Raw genomic sequence first — 27057 nt, forward strand, 5'->3', positions numbered from 1 at the left:
CGGTAAATTCGGACTATTTTGAGGGACTGTAACTGGCTACGGCGTCTCAAAATGGACAAACAGTACTATTGACATTTCCCCCCCTCGTTTCAAGCGTAGGTCGAAGTAGCACACTCGGTTCGGATAGTCGAATTCGGCTAGGGTCAGCATGTTGCCTCATTTAACACCTATAATAACCATAACCCTTTGCTTAACCATTTTACATTTAAACTTCCAATGGGTAGTACGTCCAAGGATTCTGCATAGCACAGACAATTCAACTAATAAAGATCGGTAAGGCAACCACATATCACACTCATTGCAAGTAAAACGTAATAAAAACAAACAAACAGCTACATCAATACTAGTAATACAAGACGCAGGTTAGTGCAAGAATGGTGGGGTTGCTAAGAAAGAGGTTTTATTTTAAGGATGATATGTTCCAGAAATATTAGGATATGATATCAGACAATATGTGAAACTATCAATATAATATCATACAATATGTGAAACCATCCATATCATACAGATGCTATTGTCCAAAGCAACTTCCAGTTGTGTGCATACATTATTAGTATGGGTGGGCCCAGCGGAAACACATTAGATCATCACACATTAGACCTACTGCAAAAAGTTTACAAAAGCATTTTTCACTGCCCACCAACCTTGTCTTCAGTTCTCCAACTATCATCTAACAATATGAGGGTGAGTAACTTCATAAAAGAGGGGAATAGTTGAGTACCTGTTGTCTTCCTCAGTTACTATTGGCAGAGGGAGAGTGGGAGTGTCCTCAATCGTTGGTGGAGGGAGAGTGGCAGTCTCCTCAATCGTTGGCAGAGGGAGAGTGGCAGTCTGCATTTGTTGGCAGAGGGAGAGTGGTGGTGTCCTCAATCATGTTTGCGGAGGGAGAGTGGCAGTGTCCTCAGTCGTTGGCGGAGGGAGAGTGGTAGTTTGTTTATTTATTTGGATCCTCATTAGCTTGAACCCGATCGTACATCTAGGGAGAGGCCTGAAAATAGCTGTGCAGCGATGTTCCCCGTCCAACCTGACAGAGCTTGAGAGGATCTGTAGAAAAGAATAGGAGAAACTCCCCAAATACACAGGTGCCAGGCTTGTAGCGTCATACCCAAGAAGACTCAAGGCTGTAATCGCTGCCAAAGGTGCTTCAACAAAGTACTGAGTAAAGGGTCTGAATATGTATGTAAACATTTATACAAACCTGTTTTTGTGTTGTCATTATGGGGTATTGTGTGTAGATTTCCCTCAATCCATTTTTTAAAATCCATTTTAGAATTCACTGTAAGGGTTAAGGCTTGGGATACAGGACTACCTGGCTCCTTGCTGTCCCCAGTCCACCTGGCCATGCTGCTGCTCCAGTTTCAACTGTTCTGCCTGTGATTATTATTATTTGACCATGCTGGTCATTTATGAACATTTGAACATCTTGGCCATGTTCTGTTATAATCTCTACCCGGCACAGCCAGAAGAGGACTGACCACCCATCATAGCCTGGTTCCTCTCTAGGTTTCTTCCTAGGTTTTGGCCTTTCTAGGGAGTTTTTCCTAGCCACCGTGCTTCTACACCTGCATTGCTTGCTGTTTGGGATTTTAGGCTGGGTTTCTGTACATCACTTTGAGATATCAGCTGATGTACGAAGGGCTATATAAATACATTTGATTTGATTTGTTACACTTAAAACACAAATACAAAAACTTTTTATCGCTGGATTTGAAAATTCAACCTTTGGCACCAGAGGCAGATGCTTACGGCGACAGCATGCTTCAGTTAGGCTGGCGCCTAGCCAAAGACGGTTAGGTGTTAAAAGACCTTCCCTTGAAAAAAAAGAGAAAAATGCATCAATAGTACTGTTTTTACATTTTTAGACACCGTAGCCAGTATATACTTTCTCAAAATAGTCCATCTAAGAAACAATAGTCAGTCTAAGGCGCACAATTTTACATCTATTTAAGACATTTGGTGCAGTATTTGTCAATGAAATGTGTGTGAAAATAAGTCATCTCTCGTTGAATGACAACAAAGACTTTATTGAAGAATCCCTACTGTTGACCAATCACCGACGAAGGGGCGTAGACTTCGGCTACCGACTTCGGCTTGCCGAACAGGTGAAAAACAAAGAAAAATAATTTTAAAAACCTACCGAAGTCCAAAACGAACAAAATGTCATCATAATATATGCACAAACTCTTCCTAACTGTTTTGGCTGGGAAGGATGCGAACGCCTTTACGCCGATCTGCCATCCCCGCCCACAACGCCTTAGCCAACTGAAACCTACTTGAAGGTAACAGCGCTTGCTCTTCCCCTAGTGGCCGGTTTCCACGTCATCTCCTGACGCCCTTAGGCATGTGTGGATGTCGAATGGTGACCTGGCTGGGTTCTCAACCTTGTTTGGTTACTCTACCACAAGTACATTTTTCTCTGCCTGGAGTACCCCTGAAGTACCCCCTCATGTACATTTTTACCAGTAAGGCTATGTCTCATGAGTCTTCTCAAGTAGCCTCTGCGGGTAGGTGCTAGTACGCCTGGTTGAGAACCACTTAGGTCTACCAATTGGTTGTGTTTTTACATGGAGTGTCATTCTGAAAGTACAGGTTTTCAACGTTCTCTGTCACACCACATCTCCATCAGTAGAAAGGGGTTGAGGTTCTCACATGGAAAAATGTACTGCTGCATGTCATCTGTTGGACAACTACATTACTTTGAGGTTTGATTATTGTTGACATGTCTTGAATGAGTTGTTTGTGAGAGCAGTGTGTTCCAAGTGTCAGAAAAAGTACTGAACAGTAAGAGATAATGTTGAGTGACATCTACATCAGCACACAATGATTTGGACGGGGAGACAGGAAAGCATGTCACGTAAATCTCCCTCAAGCCTAATATATTATGATTATTTCCTTCATTTAATTAGATGTTGTGGTTAGCCACATAGCTGATGACTTCCCCAATTGTCACTCATTTTCTGAACAATTTTGCATCAGGCTCATAAAGGCTGTCACATTATAGTGCTTTATTTGGATTTTGTCATATCAGAACCATGTCAACACTCGGGGAGTTACAGTATATTGAATAAAAACAAATAATAATGAATGAATAATGAATAATAATGAATAATGAATTTTTGTTGGAGCTAAAATTCAAAGATAGGATGACACCTGTTCCAATTGATTTCATTGGTTGTAGTCATACCCATACATGTTTGCATCACTTTTTAAAATAAGAACGAAAGCATTGTCATTTGAATGTGTCTTTCATATGTATTCTAAGGTGATCAACTGTATATTGTACTGAATTCAGTTAATTAAGAGTGGTTTTGTAAATCTAGCTTCGGGGTTTCCCCATCAGATCTTCATATCTTTGCTCTCAAACAGAATGTTAATCTCTGCGTCCAGGTGATCACAGAGCCGGTTAGTTCAGTCTTTCTCTGCTGTGTGAGACTAACTTAAATGTCAGAATACATACAGTACTTTACATTCTGTTCTCTAAAATGGTGCAGTGATACATATAATTGTGAAATGAAAAAGGTACTTATAAAAAGGCTAGATTCTCATCTAACTATGGACTCACAATTATCTGCAGCAAGAAAATCAATCACATCAGGTCTTTATAACATTCACGTCTGTATTCTTTTTTTTTAAGTGTCTACTTGATTCAATTCAATCTCGTTTTTCAAGGGCTCTATAAAGCAACATTATTGCTGCACTGTGTGATACACTTCAGGTAAGTTTTGATGATTTGTAATATGGATCTACTTCGTGATGGAGGTGATCAAACAAGTTCAGATTCCACCACTCATCTTAATCTTACATTGTCATGCCAACCTTGGCCTTTTCACTGGAAATCATCCCCATCAAGTCAGAAGACAGGAGATCACTCATGATGATTATACCTGCATGTACAAACACATGACGCAAAGGCGCAGCTGCTTGCGGAATAAACGAGAATCAAAGTTAAACCCGAAGGGTACAAATAAGTCGGAGTCAAATGCATAACATTATGGAAGAATATTTCATAAATCTGTTTATTTGAATATTAAAATATGCAGATAAATGGGACAAACCTATCGTTTTTACTGGACTAATGACCTATACTGAGGATATTATAATTTACACTGTCATAGGGGAACTAAACAAATCACCCAATTTGTAGCTCTTTCAACTCATAAAATATACAACCAGTATTATGCAAAGTGTGTGTTTTAGGACAGAATTACAGTCAGTGGTTCGTTAAGATTATAAATAAACATAGGACATGTTATCACATACTGAAGCAGGATAAGGAGAGTGTGGTCAAAGGTTACTAGATGTAATGCTTGCTATCAATACTGGCCTATCGTCGTAATAAATTATAATAGGCATAATCTGTCTCAGGATGGCATTTAGGTGGGCAAGATGTTTACCATAAATATAGAACATAATACAGTTCAATTAACCTATATAACATAATGACCACGGACATACTGATTTTAAATCAAATAAATACATACAATATTTACCTAAGCACAAATATTGGAATTGATCAAATATATGCTAATCTGTCCTTGATCCAATCTTTCTTACTCTGTGGCGCATGGGCCTTCATCACGGTTGTTTGGGTTTGAAATTAAGTTCTGTGGTGACCATTTGGGACAGGGCAGGGAGTTGGTAAAACGCAGACTTGGAGATATCTGGAGAAAATAAATATGATCAACATTATAAGTGGTGTGTAGGAAAAAACTGAACGGAAACTTAAATAATGTATCTGATTCAACTTAATGAAATTAAATGTTATCTAATGTTGATGAAAAAAAATATTTAAAAAAAATCACATATGGATTTGATGGCTCACCTTGCACGGTGATGAGAAGAAAATGTTACCTCCCTTAAGGAATTCTCTATGCTTCTGCTGCGTCAAGGTTAGGAATTTTAAGTAGCCATCTGCAGGGTTTACGTAGAAGGACTCATCACCCGTTTTCTAGCATTCCGACTTCACAGGGATTGTTCCAGGAATCATGGTCTGCAAAATGGAGGAATACCTAGCGTCATACTGATAATTGAACTTATATGTTTAAGGTAATGATTAGAATATTCCACCCTGAAACCATATAATTGTATGAAATTGATTAGAATCATACAGTTACTAGTAATGAGGTGTGTAGGTTTAGTCAGTAAAAGTATATCTCTGTACAAAATGTCTTTATTGTACATGGAAAATAATGATCTGATTATAGCCAATCAGCAGCAGCAGTATCACAAAAACCATTCCACTACCACTGCATTGGTTGACATGACTGACCAGTGGCTCAATGCTATGGATAATGGCACGTTTGTGGGTGTACTATTTTTAGATTTCAGTGCAGCATTTGATTTAGTGGATCATGAAATAATTTTGACCAAATTAATGCATTATGGTTTTAAGGAGGTAGCATTGAATTGGGTACAGTCATATCTAACTGACAAGAAACAGTCCAGCTATATCAATGGTTAATTTTCTTCCCCTCATGTGTTAAACTGTGGAATACCGCAGGGCAGCTGTCTTGGGCCACTTCTCTATTTAATATATACCAATGATCTTCCCCATGCCTTAGCCGAAGCTCAAGCTACTATATTTGCAGATGATAATTCAATTTATGCAGCAAGACAATCGGTTCAACAGGTACAGCAAGCTTTACAAGGAGATTTGGAGAATATTAGGGAGTGGGTTTGCCAAAACAAACTTGTTTTAAACACCAAGAAAACCAAAGTTATGTTGGTCTGTTCCACTAGGAAAAGGCCAAAACAGCATGGGATACAATTAAGTATGGATGGAGAAGAAGATAATTTCAGAAAATTATTAAAACAGCATGCGTAATCAGAAGGATAGCTAAATATTTACCAGTAAAAATTATTCAGCAAATAACACAAGCATTAATTGAGAGTCAGGTGAACTACTGTTCTGTGGTCTGGGGAAATGCATCATCAATTGAAGTTAGGAGGGTGCAGAATACACAGAACAAAGCAGCAAGGATTGTTTTAAGGTGGAGATATGGTTCTTCTGTTGCAGTCATGCGCAATGTTCTTGTTTGGTCATCAATCGACAAGATAATTGAAAAAAACATGCTTATTTTATTTCATAATATACATCATTTAAAACGGCCAAGTTCTATTCACAACGGTATTCAGTTGGTAAGAGACAGACATTCCGTAAATACTAGGAATAGATTGTCCACCACCTATGCGTTGTCTAGACAGAAAAGAGAAGTAGGCAAAATAACATTTTGATTTAGAGCAATAAAGAAATTGAATAAATTGACTGAGAAAACTAGAAACCTTTCAATATATATAAAATATAAAATATAATACATAGAAAAATATAATACATAGAAATGTTGTGGGACTATAGTAGATGAAGAATTAATATTTTCTAGATTGAGTATTTATTGGGTCATTATGTTAGTATATTATGTATGTTTGTAATAGTGTGTTATATGTGAAAGTGTGTTTGTATTATAAATTGTATTTTAATGTTTAGGGACTCTTCGAAGATTAGTCCAAATGGGGACTAAAAGAGATCAAAATAAAATAAATAAATAAATAGTATCTTAAACACAGACTGTCTGAGCAAAATTCAGTGCCGACCTTGCTAGGGGCCTCTGAGAGATTTAAGGGAGGACAGGGAGTGCTTCTCCCTAATCTTTGCTGGCTGGGTAGTGATACAGTATGTGCGTAGGATACCTTCTGTTTGTGTGTGAAAGTATGTGCGTAAGGAGTCTGTTTGTGTTTGAAAGTATGTGCATAAGGAGCCAGTATAAAATTAATGGTTTTGTACAACGAACTAGCGCTCTCGTGAATAAACATTTTGACTATCATAGCTGGGCCTCCGTCTGTTTCATTCAACCAGTATCTTACAAATTCTGGGTTGCAGACCGAGTAGTTTAATTGAATTGGGTTATGAACATTGAGAACATAATTCTCATACACATGCAAGGAGATGGTGGCTGTCTCATAATACACCCAAGAGGGCGGCGCAGTAAGACATGTTTGTTTTCATCCCATGTAAATATTGTCTTTTGGGGTGGGTTTTGTGTACATTTCATTATATTTCAACGTCTTTTTTTCCATTTTCGGATTAAATATACGTGCCTGCAATCCGCCTCACCCAATGTGGTACGTATCTGCAATTTTTGGGGGGACCTTATTACTGGAACCTCCATCAGAAGCTAGCCAGCTATTTAGCTAGTAACTTTTTAGTCATTGTTAGCCACTGCTAGCGGTCTTCACCTTTAGCTCGGACTCCAGTCGCTTTAGCCCGGGTAATACCTGCCAGTCTGCATAGCACGATATCAGCCCTGAGCATATTGGACTGCTTTTTCCAGACTCCTGCTGCAAGCTCTGGACCATTACACCGGATCTTCACAGCTAGCTAGTTGCTACCGAGTAGCTATTGTGGCTAACACCCTTTCCCAGGAGCATGCACCAGCTAGCTTCAAGCTAGGCAAATTTCCCAACTAGCAAACAAAGTACACCAACTACAATACCTCTCTTACCAATTGGCCTGGACCCTTTGTCGACACAGAGCCCCGCCGATCCATCACGACTGGTCTGCTAACGTAATTCCGCCAATGTGCTCTCAACCGGCCTCTGCGCCGTGGATGTCGGTGTTGATCCATCTACTAGCCCTGTACTGCTAGCTTCCTGAACGCTGTGTCTCCTGCTTCCCTTGCGTAGTAATCGACTACCGAACGGCTCCCTGTTTCGTCTTTGCTGCTCATTGGACCCTATGATCACTCGGCTACACAGCTGATGCCTGCTGGACTGTTCATTAACACAGTACTTCATTTTGTTTATATGTCAGCCCCAGCCTCGTACTCAGGCCCTGTGTGTAGCTAACTGACCCTTTCTGCCCATTCATCGCCATTTACATGTTGTTGTCCTAGCTGTTTACCCGTTGTTGTCTTAGCTCACCCAATCAACACCTGTGTTTGCTTTATGTCTTTCTCTATTGTCAATATGCCGTGTATACTGTTGTTTAGGGCAGCTCTCATTGGTTTATTTTACTGCGGAGACCCTAGTCCTGCTCAACATGCCTCAGATAGCCCCCTTGTCCCACCCCCCACACATGCAGAGACCACACCTAGCTTAACTAGCATCTCCAGATATGAATCCTCTCTCATCGTCACTCCGTTTACCCCCACTGCACTCACACCCTACCATGCCCTTGTCTGTACACCATGCCATAAATCTATTCTACCACGCCCAGAAATCTGCTCCTTTTATTCTCTGTTCCCAAAGCACTAGACCACCAGCTCTTATAGCCTTTAGCCGTACCCTCATCCTACTACTCCTCTGTTCCTCTGGTGATGTAGAGGTTAACCCAGGCCCTGTGTGTCCCCAGGTGCTCTGATTTGTTGACCTCTGCAACCGTAAAAGCCTTGGGTTCATGCATGTAAACATCAGAAGCCTCCTCCCTAAGTTTGCTTTATTCACTGCTTCAGCACACTCCGCCAACCCTGATACACTAGCCGTGTCTGAATCCTGGCTTAGGAAGGCCACCAAAATTCTGACATTTTCATCCCCGATTACAACATTGTCTGTCAAAACAGAACTGCTAAAGGGGGCGGAATTGCAATTGAATGTAGAGAGAGCCTGCATAGTTCTGTCATACTATCCAGGCATATGCCCAAACATTTTGAGCTTCTACTTTTAAAGATCCATCTCTCCAGAAATAAGTCCCTCACTGTTGCCGCTTGTTATACACCCGCCTCAGCTCCCAGCTGTGCCCTGGACACCATATGTGAATTGATTGCCCTCCATCTATCGTCAGAGTTCGTACTGCTAGGTGACCTAAATTGGGATATGCTTAACACCCCGGCCGTCCTACAATCTAAGCTAGATGCCCTCAATCTCACACAAATTATCAAGGAACCCACCAGGTACAATCCCAAATCCGTAAACATGGGCAAAGTCTAGCTTTTTCAAACAGAAATTTGCATCCTACAGCACTAATTCCAAAACTTTTGGGACACTGTAAAGTCCATGCAGAATAAGAGTACCTCCTTCCAGCTGCCCACTGCACTGAGACTAGGAAACACTGTCACCACTGATAATCGATAATTTCAATAAGCATTTCTCTACGGCTGGCCATGCTTTCCACCTGGCAACCCCAACCCCGGCCAACAGCTCTGCAGACCCCGCAGCAACTGGCCCAAGCCCCCGCCCCCCACTTCTCCTTCACCCAAATCCAGACAGCTGATGTTCTGAAAGAGCTGCAAAATCTGGATCCCTACAAATCAGCTGGGCTAGACAATCTGGACCCTCTCTTCCTAAAATTTTCCGCCGCCATTGTTGCAACCTCTATTACTAGTCTGTTCAACCTCTCTTTTGTATCGTCTGAGATTCCTAAAGTTTGGAAAGCGGCCGCGGTCATACCCCTCTTCAAAGGGGGAGACACTCTAGACCCAAACTGTTACAGACCTATATCCATCCTGCCCTGCCTTTCTAAAGTCTTTGAAAGCCTAGTGAACAAACAGATCACCAACCATTTTGAATCCCACCGTACCTTCTCCGCTATGCAATCTGATTTCCGAGCTGGTCACGAGTGCCCCTTAGCCACACTAATGGTCCTAAACGATATCATAACCACCATCGATAAAAGACAGTACTGTGCAGCCGTCTTCATCGATCTGGCCAAGGCCTTCGTCTCTATCAATCATCGTATTCTTATCGGCAGACTCAACAGCCTTGGTTTCTGTAATGACTGCCTTGCGTGGTTCACTAACTACTTCTCAGACAGAGTTCAGTGTGTCAAATCGGAGGGCCTGTTCTCCGGACCTCTGGCAGTCTCTATGGGGGTGCCCAGGGTTCAATTCTCAGGCCGACTCTTTTCTCTGTATATATCAATGATGTCGCTCTTGCTGCGGGTGATTCTTTGATCCACCTCTACGCAAACAACACCATTCTGTATACATCTGGCCCTTCTTTGGACATTGTATTAACAAACCTCCAAACGAGCTTCAACGCCATACAACACTCCTTCCGTGGCCTCCAACTGCTCTTAAATGCTAAAAAAACTAAATGCATGCTCTTCAACTGATCGCTGCCCGCACCCGCCTGCCCGACTAGCATCACTGCTCTGGACAGTTCTGAATATGTGGACAACTATAAATACCTAGGTGTCTGGCTAGACTGTAATCTCTCCTTCCAGACACACATTAAGCATCTCCAATCCAAAGTTAAATCTAGAATTTGCTTCCTATTTCGCAACAAAGCCACCTTCACTCATGCTGCCAAACATATCCTCGTAAAATTGACTTAACCTACCGATCCTTGACTTTGGCGATGTCATTTACAAAACAGCCTCCAACACTCTACTCAGCAAATTGGATGCAGTCTATCACCGTGCCGTCCATTTTGTCACCAAAGCCCTATATACAGTGGGGCAAAAAAGTATTTAGTCAGCCACCAATTGTGCAAGTTCTCCTACTTAAAAAGATGAGAGAGGCCTGTAATTTTCATCATAGGTACACTTCAACTATGACAGACAAAATGAGAAAACAAAATCCAGAAAATCACATTGTAGGATTTTTAATTAATTTATTTGCAAATTATGGTGGAAAATAAGTATTTGGTCAATAACAAAAGTTTGTCTCAATACTTTGTTATATACACTTTGTTGGCAATGACAGCGGTCAAACGTTTTCTGTAAGTCTTCACAAGGTTTTCACACACTGTTGCTGGTATTTTGGGGCTGTTGCTGGGCAACACGGACTTTCAACTCCCTCCAAAGATTTTCTATGGGGTTGAGATCTGGAGACTGGCTAGGCCACTCCAGGACCTTGAAATGCTTCTTACGAAGCCACTCCTTCGTTGCCCGGGCGGTGTGTTTGGGATCATTGTCATGCAGAAAGACCCAGCCACGTTTCATCTTCAATGCCCTTGCTGATGGAAGGAGGTTTTCACTCAAAATCTCACGATACATGGCCCCATTCATTCTTTCCTTTACACGGATCAGTCGTCCTGGTCCCTTTGCAGAAAAACAGCCCCAAAGCATGATGTTTCCACCACCATGCTTCACAGTAGGTATGGTGTTCTTTGGATGCAACTCAGCATTCTTTGTCCTCCAAACACGACGAGTTGAGTTTTTACCAAAAAGTTCTATTTTGGTTTCATCTGACCATATGACATTCTCCCAATCTTCTTCTGGATCATCCAAATGCTCTCTAGCAAACTTCAGACGGGCCTGGACATGTACTGGCTTTGTTTCTGGTGTCCTTTGACAGCTCTTTGGTCTTGGCCATAGTGGAGTTTCGAGTGTGACTGTTTGAGGTTGTGGACAGATGTCTTTTATACTGATAACAAGTTCAAACAGGTGCCATTAATACAGGTAACGAGTGGAGGACAGAAGCGCCTCTTAAAGAAGAAGTTACAGGTCTGTGAGAGCCAGAAATCTTGCTTGTTTGTAGGTGACCAAATACTTATTTTCCACCATAATTTGCAAATAAATGCATTAAAAATCCTACAATGTGATTTTCTGGATTTTTTTTGTCTGTAATAGTTGAAGTGTACCTATGATGAAAATTACAGGCCTCTCTCGTCTTTTTAAGTGGGAGAACTTGCACAATTGGTGGCTGACTAAATACTTTTTTGCCCCACTGTATCACATACAAACACATATACGGTCATAATATATACATATTGTTTTAGATGCCATTCCCTCAGGCGTTGCTTTATTATTCAGGAATGTGTCAAGACCTGACCCTCAGAACCTACCTTCCATTAAACCTGTTGACTCATCAGTAGGAAAGATTTCTTTATCTTTTGGTCCATACAACAACAGAGCGATACGAACCTTATGTCATGCCTTATTGGAACGGATTTATTGATAATATCTGTTGGAAAAAAGTTTGGATGTTGCCACAAACATACCTATTTGTTTAACAAAATTAAGGAAGTGTCCTTTAAAATTGTTCATAAATATTATCTTGCCAACCGCCATATGAAGAAGTTTAAGGAAAACATAATTACAAAAGGAACAATTTGAGCTGACCACCCAGAAACACTGTTGCATCTTTTTTGGCATTGTATTTATGTAAGGAAACTGTGACAAGACATCAGTAGATTTATAATTTAACACATTTATGAAGATTTTACACTATTGTGGAGAGATGAACTGCTTGGATTCTTTACCTACGATAGAAATAAGCTGAAACAATTTTATGTAATTAATTTCGTTATTCTTTTGGCCAAATTTCATGTTCACAAATGTAAATTTACAAACAAAACCCCACTTTCTTACCTTACAAAAAGAAATTGAACTATATTTTAAGACAATTAAATACTCTTCTAACAAAAAAGCCGTTAGAATTATAAGTGTGTGTTTGTCCCTTCAGGTCCTTGTGTAATGTGATGTTGTAACCCCTAGCCCAATTATCCATTGTATATTATTCATATATACTTGTGTTCCCACATTTACATTCTGTATTGATTTGTTGTTAATAAAAACATGTATAAAAAATAAATAAATGTATGGAATCCTTTGTGCTGTGGGAACAGTATAACGATAGCTAGTTGGCACGAGATGCAACAACTAACAAAGGAATAGCAGCCATTTTGTTTTCCTGTATCACTGCTAAACTCTGTCTTGGGCGATGGAAGAGTTCCGCATTGCACTTCCCTTCGAGTTCAACATTGTGCAATCAGTGACCCCTGGTGGTGAAGAATCGTCCATACGAGTTCTTTAAAAATAATTTGTTAGATGACACCCAAAAGTGGATCACGTTTAACACGTAGTTACTTATGATATCCAAGCTTAAGGTCCTAAACGATATCATAACCGCCATCGATAAAAGACAATACTGTGCAGCCGTATTCATTGACTTGGCCAAGGCTTTCGACTCTGTTGTGTCTTTGGCTATGCTGGATTAAGTGATATGACATGCTATTCTATAAAATAATTTATCTGTAATTAATATGACCTGATTAAGCTAATCAGGTGAATGTAATTAACTAGAAAGTCAGCGCACCACAAAATAATGTTTATAGAGCTGTTATCTTCCGAATAAACTCTTAAAGACCTAGTCATTTTTTGCATCAATAGCAGTCAATATTTAATCTGAACTTTATTCAGTCTCCTCTGAAAGTTGTAAATCTTCACGAACCCTGGCTAACAAGTTGAATCAACAATTCAAAATTTGGTTTAATTATTTATTTACTAAATACCTAAATAATCACACAGAATGGATCATACATTGATTACAAATTATGTCATAAAGAAAACGTTCCTGGTAGACGGAACGGATACGACGGCTGGTTACACAAAGTGAGGGGGTTGGGTTTGAGTGACAGAACGGGAAGACTGAGTAACAAAGGGAGAAGTTATGCTATCGTAAATACAGAATCTTATGCATTCTAAATAACCGGCCATTTGAAAAAGGACAATGCAATAAATATTTACTCTGAGCTGCGCTTCAGTAGATTGGTTGTCAATGGAAGGCCGGTTTGTCTTTTATGGATCTCTGGCCCTCTGAAGAATGTCTAGTGGTGAACTGGAGCGTGGTAGAATGGATACTCTGTCCGTCCTCTCCAAGCCCATGTTTAGCGACTGCTGCTAACTCAACGGCTAGGAGGTATCACTTCTGGAGTGAATAAGAGTTCAAAGTGAACTATGAACTCTAAAAAAAAATGTTTTTTAAATCCTGACGTTTTGCACAATTCGTGCTTCTTCAGAGAAAAGTTGCCATACTTTTAAGCTCATGCTATATTCTGGCTGGTATAGTCAAAATTCATCCTTCCGGGGTGTAGGTTGTCACATTCACATTGAAATTCAATGCTAATTTCGTTAGGTTCTCTAAGGTTGGCTTAGTTCGGTAGGTGGTCTTTGTCCTTTCAACGTGGGGACCTCAAGTCCACACGTCCTTGGAACAGCTTATTATCTGAGCCCTTTTAACGTAGGACTGTCGCCCTAACATCCTCGGAACAGAAAGTTACATTTTCGTCAAGGGCTTTATATAGGAGGGGAGAGAAGGGCGTGTTTCATAGTTTATAACCAATGTCTGTTCACATGGGCAGGGCCACTGAGTTGAGCATAGTTCACTCATGAAACCCCAATTCTCTAATTTGGAAGCTAAAATTACATTTCATCTTTTCACAAATAGTTTCATATTTAAACATTTAAATTGCACAACAATTCCATGTGAATCTGATAACTAGAATGTGTAGACTTTCCAAGATACAGTTTATGTCGTCCTATGATCAGTAATAATGTCTCAGACGCCAACATATTCATTTAGTACCAACGCATATTTTCAGCTGGTTCAAAATATGATTAATACTGATTACTCCTTTACCGGGCTGGACTCTTTTTAGAGGTACAGGACATTTCTGGAGGAACCAGAACTCATTGTGTTATATTATATGTGTGTGTAATCCTTTATGTTGGTAATACAACCCACGCAAAAGAATATAGTTGTTTTTGAAGTTCTTTCCAATGTTTTAAGGGTTTATGAAAAGTGTAGCGTAAACCCAGTATTAATCATACAATCAATATAACAATTATTTTACCACACAACTATAAAGCCTATAAACTTTTACTAAGTCCTCAACTACAACTAACTACACAAATCATCAGAGTATACATCACATCAAAACATATGAAATACCATATACAAAAAGGTTGTAGTCAGTCAGACAATCCAATCCGCCAACAGATCTCCAGCCGGAGAAAGGGCACGAAGAACAGAGAGGTGTAGTCCACGGACGCAAAGAGTGGATCCGATCCTGGGTAAACTCTATTAGGCTACAAAACACATGTTTAACGGCAACAAAACAAAACGGAATAGAGAAGCTTCGGAAATGAGGGTTGAACACATCCTCATTCACGTCTCCATCACAACCCCACTTTTGCGCAGCTGATGCTGGCTATTTAATTGGGAATTAAAGGGGAAGCGCCCTATTGGAAGGAGAAGCACTGAGACGGTTCAGAAAAATTCAGGGCCATCACAATATGCTTCTGTTTCACTACTACTACACTTTACACCTCTGTCACTGTGGTTGAGCCCAGAAGGGCAATTGGCTGCACTTCAGTCAGGTATACTTTTGATAAAGTTGATTTGTGACAAACCCACTGACTGGGTAAATAACAATAGTGTTCAGCCTGGTCTCATTAGCTAGGTCGCTATGTTAGGGATTGGGATTAAGGTTAGGGTTAGGAGTTAGGTTAAAGGGTTGAGGTTAGTGCTAGGAGAAGGTTTAGCTAACATGCTAAGTAGTTGCAAAGTAACTAAAATGTAGTAAGTAGTTGCAAAGTAGCTAAAATTATAAAGTTGTCCGTGATGAGATCCGAACATGCAGCCTTTGGGTTGCTAGACGGTCATGTTCTACATCTACTCACCCTCCTTGACAAACATACATTCTTTTTTTTGCCTTAAGTAACCTTCTGTTTTATGTAAGTAACCATACCAAACGTAACATACTAATTTCACTCTCCCAGGTTTCAATTTATTATGTTACGTCTAGTCTAAGCTAACAGCCACAACAAGTCGTAATAACGTATCATGAGATTTGAAAATTTGCAAACATATTGTACAAATTGCAGTTCGTAAAATATCATACAAATTGCAATTCGGAATCTACTTTATCATCAGTGGTGGAAAAAGTACTAAATTCTCATAAACATACCTTTAATAGAAAATGACTCAAGTAAAAGTGAGTCACCAAGTAAAATACTACTTGAGTAAAAGTCTAAAAGTATTTGGTTTTAAATATACTTAAGTATCAAAAGTAAATGTAGTTGCTAAATATATACTTAAGTATCAATAGTAAAAGTATGATTAGTAAATGTATGAATAATTAAAAATTCCTGAAACCAGATGGCACGCATTTTAATTTAATTGATTTAATTTACGGATAGCCAGGGTCACACTCTAACACTCAGACATCATTTAAAAACAAAGCGTTTGTGTTTGGGTGAGTCCGCCAAATCAGAGGCAGTAGGGATGACCAGGGATGTGATCTTGATAAGTGTGTGAATTGGACAATTTTCTGTCCTGCTAAGCATTCAAAATGTAACGAGTACTTCTGGGTTTCAGGGAAAATGTATGGAGTAAAAAGTAAATTTTTTTTTTTTTAGGAATGTAGTGAAGTAAAAGTAAAAGTTGTCAAAAAATATAAATAGTAAAGTACAGATACCCCAAAAAACTCCTTAAGTAGTACTTTAAAGTATTTTTACTTAAGTACTTAACACCACTGTGTATCATACGAAATGGATGATGGACATTCACAAATTAATACATGTCTCGGATTTACCTTTACTATGTTATGTCTACCCCTGAGTCCAGGTTGATAGTTAAGTGCATGGGGACTGCTGTTTTATGGGGTCTGTGTGTATGGGGTCTGTGTATTCTGTGCATAGTTGACATCAGTTCAGTTCATACAGGTAATAATTATTTAAGCACACAGAAAGGAAAACACACTGTGTGCTCAAGAGGCAATGTTACAGACGTTTCACTTCCTGATCTGTCTGTCTCTTTTCCATGTCCTCTTACTCTCCTGTATCTCTCCCAAGTTCTCTACCTCTGATCCAAACACACATCCATGCATACTGTACATCTTTCCTTGTCACTCTCTCTACACTCTCAACTATCTTCCCTTTCCAACATATTGTCTTATCTCGCTTTCTCTTTCTCTCTTTCTCGCTCGCTCTCTCTCCCTCAATTCAATTCAAAGGGCTTTATTGGCATGGGAAACATATGTTTACATTGCCAAAGCAAGTGAAATAAATAATAAACAAAAGTGAAATAAACAATACAAAATGAACAGTAAACATTGCACTTTTCAAAAGTTCCAAAGGAATAGAGACATTTCAAATGTCATGTCATGGCTGTATATAGAGTTGTAATGATGTGGATCTCTCTCTCTCGCTCCATCTCTCTTGCAGTATCACAGCTTTGCCAACAGGTGGCAGGAAAGTCTAACTTACTGTTGCTCTTGGCACTTCCACTCATTTTTTATTTTACCTTTATTTAACTAGGCAAGTCAGTTAAGAACAAATTATTATTATTATTAAAGAAGCAGTGCGGCTTGGTTGGGTTGTGTATCGGAGGATGCATGACTTTCAACCTTCGCCTCTCCCGAGCCCGTACGGGAATTGTAGCGATGAGACTAAAACAATTGGATACCACGAAATTGGGGAGAAAAAGGGGTACAATTAAAAAATAGATTTAAAAAATATATATATTATTTTCAATGACGGCCTAGGAACAGTGGGTTAACTGCCTTGTTCAGGGGCAGAACGCCAGATGTTTACCTTGTCAGCTCGGGGATTCAATTTTGCAACCTTTCGGTTACTAGTCCAACGCTCTAACCACTAGGAGGACCACTAGAAGGAAATCCCAGATAGCCCTGAAAGTTGAAGTCAGACTGCAGAGTTTAATCAGATAAAAAATGGTTTGTATTGCCCTCATATCACAACAGCTGGTTAGCACACACATTTATGAAGAGGGAAATGCCTCACAAACAGCACCCATATAAATGGAGGGATTAAAAAAGACACCAGCTATGTGGATGTTGTTGTACAGGGCCCTTGTATTACAAACAATCTGGTCTGATCCAAGTCATATCAAAGGGCATGCTGGGGTAAAACAACACAATGAAACACTGCCTTCAGGGTTGGATATTTACAATGACTCATCTACATGTGCTTGTTATCCACAGTATCTCCTCATCTCCACTTCTTCTGATGCCAGAACCACACCATCACTGACTACAGCCATTCTGTCTGGAACAACCTCTTATCTGCATCAAAACAATGTCTAATCTCCTTCTGTGCGTCACCACCATAGTGGGATAATCTGCAAGATGCAGCTTGTTCAAAGAGACTCCCGTCCTGTGTCTTTCCACTGATTGACTACCTCTCGATGTCTTCTCAGTTCCCATCATATGGTTCAATAGGCCATCATGTCTTCCTCAATAGACAGTCAAGGAGATGAGGGAGATGCTGTATATTACTCTAAACTATGCTCCTCTGTTGGGATGAGGAAGGCCATTTGATCAGGGTTTAATGATGCCTTTTGGCTCTGTGGTGGTGTGTTCTCCTGAGTGATGGGCATGTTTAAACAGACAGATCCCCCACCCCCTCGGTGCCCATATTGGCATCAATATGGAGGAGACAGATGGGCTCAAGAGAGGGTGTCATCTGAAATCATTTGTTTCCCTGCCGGACCCTCGTCCTGAATCAGGTTGCTTTGACTTGCCAGAGATCATGTGGGATCATATATTCAAGGAAATGTTGCCTCTTTGCTTAGCAAAGAAATTGGGTAGTTTAAAAAAAATAGATTACAAAAAAATGAAGACAGGCACTAAGCAGGTTTGTCTAAGATGGCTTCATATTAGCAGAGTACACTGTCCGAACCTGATATGACTCATTATAATTGTCACTGCTGTGATTTCTCCTCCATATGTGCCCCTCACATGTCTGTTTGTCCTCCACAGTGTGTTTGTGTACTGTCTGCTTGATGTTTGAGTGAGTTGTTTCTCAGTATCGGGGGAATGACTGTGAAGCCCACGTGTCCTGTTGTCATTGGACTCTGTCCCTCCACGTTGGATGGAGAAGAGGAGGTGAACATGGAGGTGTGACGTGTGTGTGTGTGTGTGTGTACATTAGCGTGTGTGTGTGTGTGTGTACATGAGCGTGTGTCCTCAGACAGACACTCATAAACAGTGGAGACCCAGCGAGAGGGAGGAGTAATACACACCTGTCTGTAGCCTGTGGCACATTCCAAAGTGGAACACTGAACATCTTACCCAGCCAAAATGCCCACATTGGCTAAAATATTGGCCCCGTGTAGGCTGCCCACATTGGCTAAAATATTGGCCCTGTGTAGGCTGCCCACATTGGCTAAAATATTAGCCCCGTGTAGGCTGCCCACATTGGCTAAAATATTGGCCCCGTGTAGGCTGCCCACATTGGCTAAAATATTGGCCCCGTGTAGGCTGCCCACATTGGCTAAAATATTGGCCCCGTGTAGGCTGCCCACATTGGCTAAAATATTGGCCCTGTGTAGGCTGCCCACATTGGCTAAAATATTGGCCCCGTGTAGGCTGCCCACATTGGCTAAAATATTGGCCCCTTGTAGGCTGCCCACATTGGCTAAAATATTGGCCCCGTGTAGGCTGCCCACATTGGCTAAAATATTGGCCCCGTGTAGGCTGCCCACATTGGCTAAAATATTGTCCCCGTGTAGGCTACCCACATTGGCTAAAATATTGGCCCCGTGTAGGCTGCCCACATTGGCTAAAATATTGGCCCCGTGTAGGCTGCCCACATTGGCTAAAATATTGGCCCCGTGTAGGCTGCCCACATTGGCTAAAATATTGGCCCTGTGTAAGCTGCCCACATTGGCTAAAATATTGGCCCCGTGTAGGCTGCCCACATTGGCTAAAATATTGGCCCCGTGTAGGCTGCCCACATTGGCTAAAATATTGGCCCCGTGTAGGCTGCCCACATTGGCTAAAATATTGGCCCCGTGTAGGCTGCCCACATTGGCTAAAATATTGGCCCTGTGTAAGCTGCCCACATTGGCTAAAATATTGGCCCCGTGTAGGCTGCCCACATTGGCTAAAATATTGGCCCCAAGTAGGCTGCCCACATTGACTAAAGTATTGGCCCCAAGTAGGCTGCCCACATTGGCTGATGTGCCTTCGCTCATCGTCTCCACGTTGGCCCCCAGGGCATTTGCCCAGTGCTGAATTTGGTGTCGGCTAGCCTGTGCTGGGCTTGTTGAGGGCTAGCCTTAGCTGGGCTTGGTGTGGGCTAGCCCGTGCTGGACTTGGTGAGGGCTAGCCTTAGCTGGGTTTGGTGAGGGCTAGACTTAGCTGGGCTTGGTGTGGGCTAGCCCGTGCTGGGCTTGGTATGGGCTAGCTCACGCTGAGCTTGGTAAGGAATGGCCCCTGTTGGGCTTGGTTTTGGATGGGCCGTGTTGGGCTTGTGTGGGCTAGCCCGTGCCCACCTTGCCCACCAAATATTTTCATGTTTTCTGGGTATGAATGTTACATTGGCATTTTACCAGCATTGACATGCAAAAGGACAGAGACTTGGATAAACATGTTGCTGACACATGAGCTAGAGATACAAATGTCAGCAGGGCCAGTCTGGACCCAGGAGGCCCAGGAAATAACCGTCTCTAATTAAGCAAAGGGATTTCACACACTCAACATAAGTATTTGTGTTGCTAAAAGAGAGAGAGCGAAACACAGAGAGAGACAGAGTGACACATAGAGACACACAGAGAGAGACACACACAGAGAGAGAGAGAGAAAGAGAGAGAGAGAGATACACACAGAGAGAGGCACACAGAGACAGACACACAGAGAGAGACACACAGAGACAGGGAAAAGACGGGGACAGCCATAGTTGTGACTTATCCTGTGTCCTTAAGTGACATATTGCACGTGTAATTGGAGTGTAATGAATGAGGGAACAATCTTGCATTATGTTCATAATTTCAATATCTTTATTTTTCTTAAAAAAATGTATGAAATTATAAAAGGTTGACATTATTCAACAAGGTAAAACAAACACATATAAATATTTGAGTGTGAATGTTTGGTTTACATTTTTCTAAATAATAATAAATATGATGCTCTGGGTATATGCCCAGTTTAATTTCCATGTTTTACAGTGCAGTTCAGGTTATGACAGAATCACTCAAAACGTTTCAGAGGATCAAGAAGTGGTGTAGCTTTGGGCCATTTAGTTGGTGTTGGTGAAGGCCTGGTAGAGGGTGGTGAGCTGGGCCTTCAGGTCCTGGGCGTAGGGGTCCAGCTTGTCCTTCAGGTCCTCAGCATAGGGGGCCAGGCTCTGCTGCACCATCTGAGCTCTGGTGGTCAGCTCGCTCTGGAGGTTCTCGGTCAGGGGGGCCACTCTCTTCTGGAAGTCCTGCAGGTGCAGGTCCACTTTCTGCTTCAGCTCATCTGTGTAGGGACCCAGCTGGGACTGTAGCTCCTTCACACTCTGCTCCAGACTCCCCTTCAGCTCCTCACTCTTCTGGAGCAGGGTGGCCCTCAGGGTCTCGGAGTCCAGGGACTCTGCATAGGGAGCCAGATCCTGTTTCAGCTGCTCCACTCTCTGCTGGACTTGGGTCTTCATCTCCTCTGCGTAGGGCTCCAGTTTCCCCTTGACACTGCCCAGGTCCTGCTCCAGACGCTCTCTCAGCACCTCAGCCTCCTGGGTAATCTTGGTCATCAGGTCCTTGGCTGCAGGAGGAAGCTGCTCCTGAAGGGAGACTGCGTATTGGCTGGCCACGTCAGCGCTCTCTGTGATGCGGTCACTGCAGGAGAGGAGAGGGGTCTGGTCAGGTCAGGATTCTAGTTTTATTTATAGATTTTATTTTACTTACTGTAACTAGGCAAGTCAGTTAAGAACAAATTCGTATTTACAATGACGGCCTACCCCGGACAAACCCTCTCCTAACCCAGACGACGTGGGCCAATTGTGCACCCCCCTATGCAACTCCCAATCACAGCCGGTTGGGATACAGCCCGGGATTGTCTGTAGTGATGCCTCTAGCACTGGAATGCAGTGCCTTAGACCGCTGCACCACTCAGGTGACTAGTACTCTGAGAGGGCTTCCACTACAGACATTACACACATGTTATGACAACTAGATCACAGGTCAAATGACTTACTTGACATCCTGTCCCAACTGAGACTTCCTGATCATCTGGACCGTGTCATCGGCAGTTTTTGTTGCCTTGGCGACGTAGTCCCAGAAGGCATCTGTCAGCTGCTCCAGCTGTGGCTTGGGCTCATCGGCATAGAATAGGTTAGCATGGCAACCTGTTGGGGCATGGAAATAGAGTTAGTTCCTGTGAAACTGCTAGTTTAACCTGACCTGCTTTATGACCTTACACTGTTCAAGGAGCTTGAAGTAGGCCAGGTTTAAAATAATAATCATTCTAATAATCTTGTTGCATTCAAAAGGTTTCAATAAAACATTTTTACAGAGTAGTTATGGTTGTGGTAACATTAGATGTTACTTACCAGAGAGTATAGCAATTGCAAGCACCGCCAACACCTTCATATTTGCGTTTGTCACTGAAACAGAAACATCATTAGTCAATTACACTTCAATTACATTTGCATCTTAGAACCCTAAAATCACATTTTCCCAACACCTTGTTTTGAATCTCAGCATTGGCCTCACCTGTTTTTTTCCTGGTGTATCTCTGTGTATTCAGTCTGTCTGTGTGTCTATCAGGCCAGTGCCATGCTGTATATATAGTCGAAACCAGAGCTGTAGATGTAAGCCCAAAGTCCAGGAGTCACTGCCATGTCACCTCTCTTCCTGCTTCTGCTACAACTCCTTGCTGGCTGTCATCACATGACCGTGCGGTTACTATATTGACATGCACACACACACACGCACAAACAATACACAATGACAATATATTATTTTGTTACGTTCATATTCATTCTCTGAGCCTGACAGACAGAACCTAGACAGACCAGACTTGATTAACCTGGCTTTGATTGAACTTCAATATGTTTCCTTTGGGAATCTCCCCCACCAACACCATGGTCCTTTTTATTGGTTATATTCTAATTAGACAACTGTGCATGGTCCTTTTTATTGGTTATATTCTAATTAGACAACTGTGCATGGTCCTTTTTATTGGTTATATTCTAATTAGACAACTGTGCATGGTCCTTTTTATTGGTTATATTCTAATTAGACAACTGTGCATGGACCTGGACCCTTCTACTGAAAGCCTCATTCTAGAGAAGACTTACAGTCGGGGATGCAACTTTCACTGGGGACAGGGGACGGGGACGGGGACATGTCCCCCACACATTTTGACATGTTATTTTTGTCGCCCACAGTTTTATCATTGGAATGTGATACAAAACAGCCAACTGTGTGCTTTAGGACCATGCGGACATCTCAGAGCGGTTGGGTAGTCTGTTTGTAATCAGGTCAAGCAATAAGACCACAACCACATATATAATACTAACTAGATTATACGGATGCTGGCATTAGTACATTTCACTTTTCAATTTGGTGCTTTTCGACAAGGACATGATTTCATTCTAGACATCCTGGCGTTTGTTTAGCCATCAACGGTAACATCCCAACGGTTGTGTCACCTCAATTGCCAACGCAAACCTATAGCGCAGTGTCAACCTTCACACATTTTAGTCATCACTGGGGTCAGAGGTTATTTGAGGTGTTGAACGTTGCACTGTAGTGCATTTACATAAGGAATAGTAGATTCCAGGCAACACCCTCTCCTTATTCTACTCTCTATAGAGTGGCACTGTGATGGTTTGTAATAAGGCACAGTGGGCAGATAGGAGGTTTAGAACTCAACTCCTGACTTCAAAACTCCAGATTACCAGGATGTGACATCATGAATAACCCAAGTGATGTAGAATGAGTGCTGTGAAGATTCTCAATCTGGCCATTCTCTGGGTAGATTGATCCACCTTTTTGACATGGTAATGTCGTTCCCAGACACTTCTTTGCGCAATAACCCAGGGGCGAGGTTATGACAAGGTCAATTACCAGTATAGCACAGTAACCCACTATCCATTTAAACAGAATAATTACAGTATGACAAATGAAAAATGAAAGTCTACTGTAACATTGAATTGATTCCAAATAAGTTCCTAGACACCATACATTACCACCATCTACTAGCTATTGTGAAATCACATCTAATGAATAGACTGGGCCCATGTGGCCCCTAACATTAGACCCTATCACAGTGTGTATGGGCCAGGGTCAAATGAACTTTGATCAGACAACTGACACATGGAAGTGCTTGAACACATGACCTCACAGTTAAACTGAAAACTATATCATAGAATATATTCTGGGAGTCAATGCCAGCTGGCTGGACATCAAACTTAAACTGACTATAAATCAATACCATATCTGATCAGACTGTGATACTTCATGAAGGTTGGGAGGAAGGTGTTGTCTGGACAAAGTGCTATTTATGTCTGAGAAATGGCTGTGATTGGCTCAGAGAATGGCTGATTCGATCTGAGACTTTCTGTGCCATCAAGGAAAAATCCATGAAACTGACCTGGTGTGAACCAGTTACTCACTATCAGCATTGTAGAGTTGTAGCATCATATATAAAGACCAAGATACATTATGCCTGAGAGAAAGGAACAGGCTAGTGTATGTAAAAGTACATAAGCCTCAATACAACACATCTACCCTCAGATGATATTAACAGTAACAGACCTGTATAGCTGCAAGGCAACAAGTGTCCTGCTGCACATGTATCACTACTGCATATCATTGAAAAACTATAGACAAGGGGATTGAATGGAGATGTGTTTATCAGCATGCAGTCCCAGGAGATTGGTCTTCACTGAGTATCTCTGATCACTACTTTTTGTTCCAAACTCTGTTTGTGACACTTTACCCAGAGGTGATGATAACGCAGTGCTCTCCTGTGCATTCTGGGTCCAGGGGTTCATTGGGACAGGTCCAGGGTGAGTTGTCAGGACAGAACTGGGCTGGGTCAGGTAGACAGGTGCTGAGTGGTGCACTGCGGTCTGAGGGTTTATGATTTGGAGCACTGCTGACAGCGAGGCACTGGCTCCTGGACTTTGTGTTCCTTACTGTCCTGCTCACTATATATACAGGCCAGGACACGGCTGAAACTACAGTCACTGCAGACTGGACTCAGAGATACACCAACACACTCATACACAAAGACGGTAAGCTGGATTCTACAAGTCCATGGTATTATTTGATAGTATTCCATTATGTTTTTTTTCTGGTGGATTACAACGCTTTAAGTGATTGTTGCTTTATTTCACAGAATCTGATTGAGAGTCATGAAGGTTCTTGTGGTGCTCGCACTGGCTGTATTCACTGGTGAGTGGGATACAAGAATATTTCAGATTATAAGGGAAATTTATAGAGCTGAAGTACAACAACCTTCCATCAATCTACCAAATTCATGTTAAGTCAATAGTCAATAATAACCACGGCAGAGGGAGTATACTTTTCTAGTTACCTTAATGCCGCCAACAGGTTGCCATGTCTAACCAGTAATGACCCTGAAATATACAATTTCACAACAACTAACTCTTCTGCTACGCCCCAACAGGCTGCCATGCCTAACCAGTAATGACCCTGAAATATACAATTTCACAACAACTAACTCTTCTGCTACGCCCCAACAGGTTGCCATGCCTAACTAGTAATGACCCTGAAATATACAATTTCACAACAACTAACTCTTCTGCTACGCCCCAACAGGCTGCCATGCCTAACCAGTAATGACCCTGAAATATACAATTTCACAACAACTAACTCTTCTGCTACGCCCCAACAGGCTGCCATGCCTAACCAGTAATGACCCTGAAATATACAATTTCACAACAACTAACTCTTCTGCTACGCCCTAACAGGCTGCCATGCTAACCTGTTCTACGCTGATGAGCCTAAGCCACAGCTGGAGCAGCTGACAGATGCCTTCTGGGACTACGTTGCCAAGGCAACGCACACGGCCGAAGACACCGTCCAGATGATCAGGAAGTCTCAGCTGGGACAGGATGTCAAGTAAGTAATATGATCTGTGATGTAGTTGTCATAACGTGTGGAATGTCTGTAGTCGAATCGCTCAGATTACTAGGATGGGGACCTGAACTGACCCTCCTCTCCTCTCCTCTCCTCTCCTCTCCTCTCCTCTCCTCTCCTCTCCTCTCCTCTCCTCTCCTCTCCTCTCCTGCAGTGACCGCATCACAGAGAGCGCTGACGTGGCCAGCCAATACGCCATCTCCCTGCAGGAGCAGCTCCCTTCTGCAGCCAAGGACCTGATGACCAAGATTACCCAGGAGGCTGAGGTGCTGAGAGAGCGTCTGGAGCAAGACCTGGGCAGTGTCAAGGGGAAACTGGAACCCTACGCAGAGGAGATGAAGACCCAAGTCCAGCAGAGAGTGGAGCAGCTGAAACAGGATCTGGCTCCCTATGCAGAGTCCCTGGACTCCGAGACCCTGAGGTCCACCCTGCTCCAGAAGAGTGAGGAGCTGAAGGGGAGTCTGGAGCAGAGTGTGAAGGAGCTGCAGTCCCAGCTGGGCCCCTACACTGATGAGCTGAAGCAGAAAGTAGACCTGCACCTGCAGGACTTCCAGAAGAGAGTGGCCCCCCTGACCAAGAACCTCCAGAGCGAGCTGACCACCAGAGCTCAGATGGTGCAGCAGAGCCTGGCCCCCTATGCTGAGGACCTGAAGGACAAGCTGGACCCCTACGCCCAGGACCTGAAGGCCCAGCTCACCGCCCTCTACCAGGCCTTCACCAACACCAACTAAATCACAAACACTTTCCTCCATCTGACTACTCTTGCCCTTTTGATGACTGTATTCTCCCTTCAAAGTCTTAGAACATACCACCGTTGTCAATAGAATGAGGGAGAGTTTACAAAGATGAACTTGGTAATGCAGAACAGGCCCATTCTGTATTTTGTATGAACTGAATTGGCTCTGATGAGTCAATGACATCTTTGTATTTTGTTTGTTTGTTATCTGAAGGTTGGTCTGTGACTGTGCCATGTTGATGTTGTTAATTTATGGAAATAAAAAGCATCCTGTGAGGCCAGAGGCACAATGTATGAATTAACATTTGGATCCAAATCCCTATCTCCATCCATGGCTAATTTAAGAGAAGGCCACCAGAGGACAACAACACAACGAGATGCAACAATCCAAGTTTTTTTTCTTTTGATGTGGTGTGAATCCAAATCCAAACTGGATTCCCTAAACACTTTTTATTGGTGCGCCAGGACCAATCACAGTTGAGTTCACTCAGTTTAGCTCGAAATATATAAATGATTGTATATGTTTTATTATTGGTACATTTTGGGGGGGGAAGGCTGGCTTCCCTTGGCATCCATGAATACACACCACTGGCAATAGCTTGCTTGCTCCTTCAACACAGTTTTAGAATGAATGCCATCTAGTGGCAGTTCATTGTCAATTCAGGGAATTATAAAGCCCTGTACAATGATGGTGATTTACTGACCTCTTCACAGAAATCAGAAAATAACCATATATACAATGACCTGACAAACAGTCATGTACAGCTCTCT

General features: G+C 42.1%; 2 protein-coding genes and 1 long non-coding RNA gene across 3 annotated transcripts; 1 reads left to right on the top strand and 2 right to left on the bottom strand.

The window, feature by feature from the left end:
* Window positions 1-3989: 3989 nt before the first annotated feature.
* Window positions 3990-4990, bottom strand: LOC110505114 (uncharacterized). The gene is made up of 2 exons (XR_002470685.3): window positions 4823-4990; window positions 3990-4661 (listed from the first exon to the last, which is right to left on the bottom strand). It is a non-coding gene; the product is annotated as an uncharacterized LOC110505114 (long non-coding RNA).
* A 15446-nt stretch (window positions 4991-20436) lies between these two features.
* On the bottom strand, window positions 20437-22516 carry LOC110510190 (uncharacterized). The gene is made up of 4 exons (XM_021591565.3): window positions 22152-22516; window positions 21989-22042; window positions 21634-21784; window positions 20437-21275 (listed from the first exon to the last, which is right to left on the bottom strand). Exons 2-4 carry the CDS (start codon window positions 22026-22028, stop codon window positions 20699-20701), a joined length of 768 nt encoding a protein of 255 aa, XP_021447240.2. The 5' UTR covers window positions 22029-22042; window positions 22152-22516; the 3' UTR covers window positions 20437-20698.
* Window positions 22517-24115: 1599 nt separating this feature from the next.
* Window positions 24116-26567, top strand: LOC110510198 (uncharacterized). Its single transcript, XM_021591577.3, has 4 exons — window positions 24116-24682; window positions 24787-24842; window positions 25382-25532; window positions 25705-26567. The coding sequence occupies exons 2-4, from the start codon at window positions 24803-24805 to the stop codon at window positions 26279-26281; spliced, it is 768 nt and encodes a 255-aa protein (XP_021447252.2). The 5' UTR covers window positions 24116-24682; window positions 24787-24802; the 3' UTR covers window positions 26282-26567.
* Window positions 26568-27057: the final 490 nt, after the last annotated feature.

Source organism: Oncorhynchus mykiss, chromosome 3 (genome assembly GCF_057628025.1).
Source record: "Oncorhynchus mykiss isolate SJ-2025 chromosome 3, ASM5762802v1, whole genome shotgun sequence".
NCBI lineage: Eukaryota > Metazoa > Chordata > Actinopteri > Salmoniformes > Salmonidae > Oncorhynchus > Oncorhynchus mykiss.

What these genes read in the sequence shown, in the direction of transcription:
- LOC110510190 (XM_021591565.3), bottom strand. Translation starts at nt 22,028, where the DNA reads ATGAAGGTGTTGGCGGTGCTTGCAATTGCTATACTCTCTG. An exon ending in TGCAATTGCTATACTCTCTG is followed by an intron (nt 21,785 to 21,988) that starts GTAAGTAACATC and finishes ATGCCCCAACAG; the next exon opens with GTTGCCATGCTAACCTATTC. An exon ending in CAGTTGGGACAGGATGTCAA is followed by an intron (nt 21,276 to 21,633) that starts GTAAGTCATTTG and finishes CCTCTCCTGCAG; the next exon opens with TGACCGCATCACAGAGAGCG.
- LOC110510198 (XM_021591577.3), top strand. Translation starts at nt 24,803, where the DNA reads ATGAAGGTTCTTGTGGTGCTCGCACTGGCTGTATTCACTG. An exon ending in CGCACTGGCTGTATTCACTG is followed by an intron (nt 24,843 to 25,381) that starts GTGAGTGGGATA and finishes ACGCCCTAACAG; the next exon opens with GCTGCCATGCTAACCTGTTC. An exon ending in CAGCTGGGACAGGATGTCAA is followed by an intron (nt 25,533 to 25,704) that starts GTAAGTAATATG and finishes CCTCTCCTGCAG; the next exon opens with TGACCGCATCACAGAGAGCG.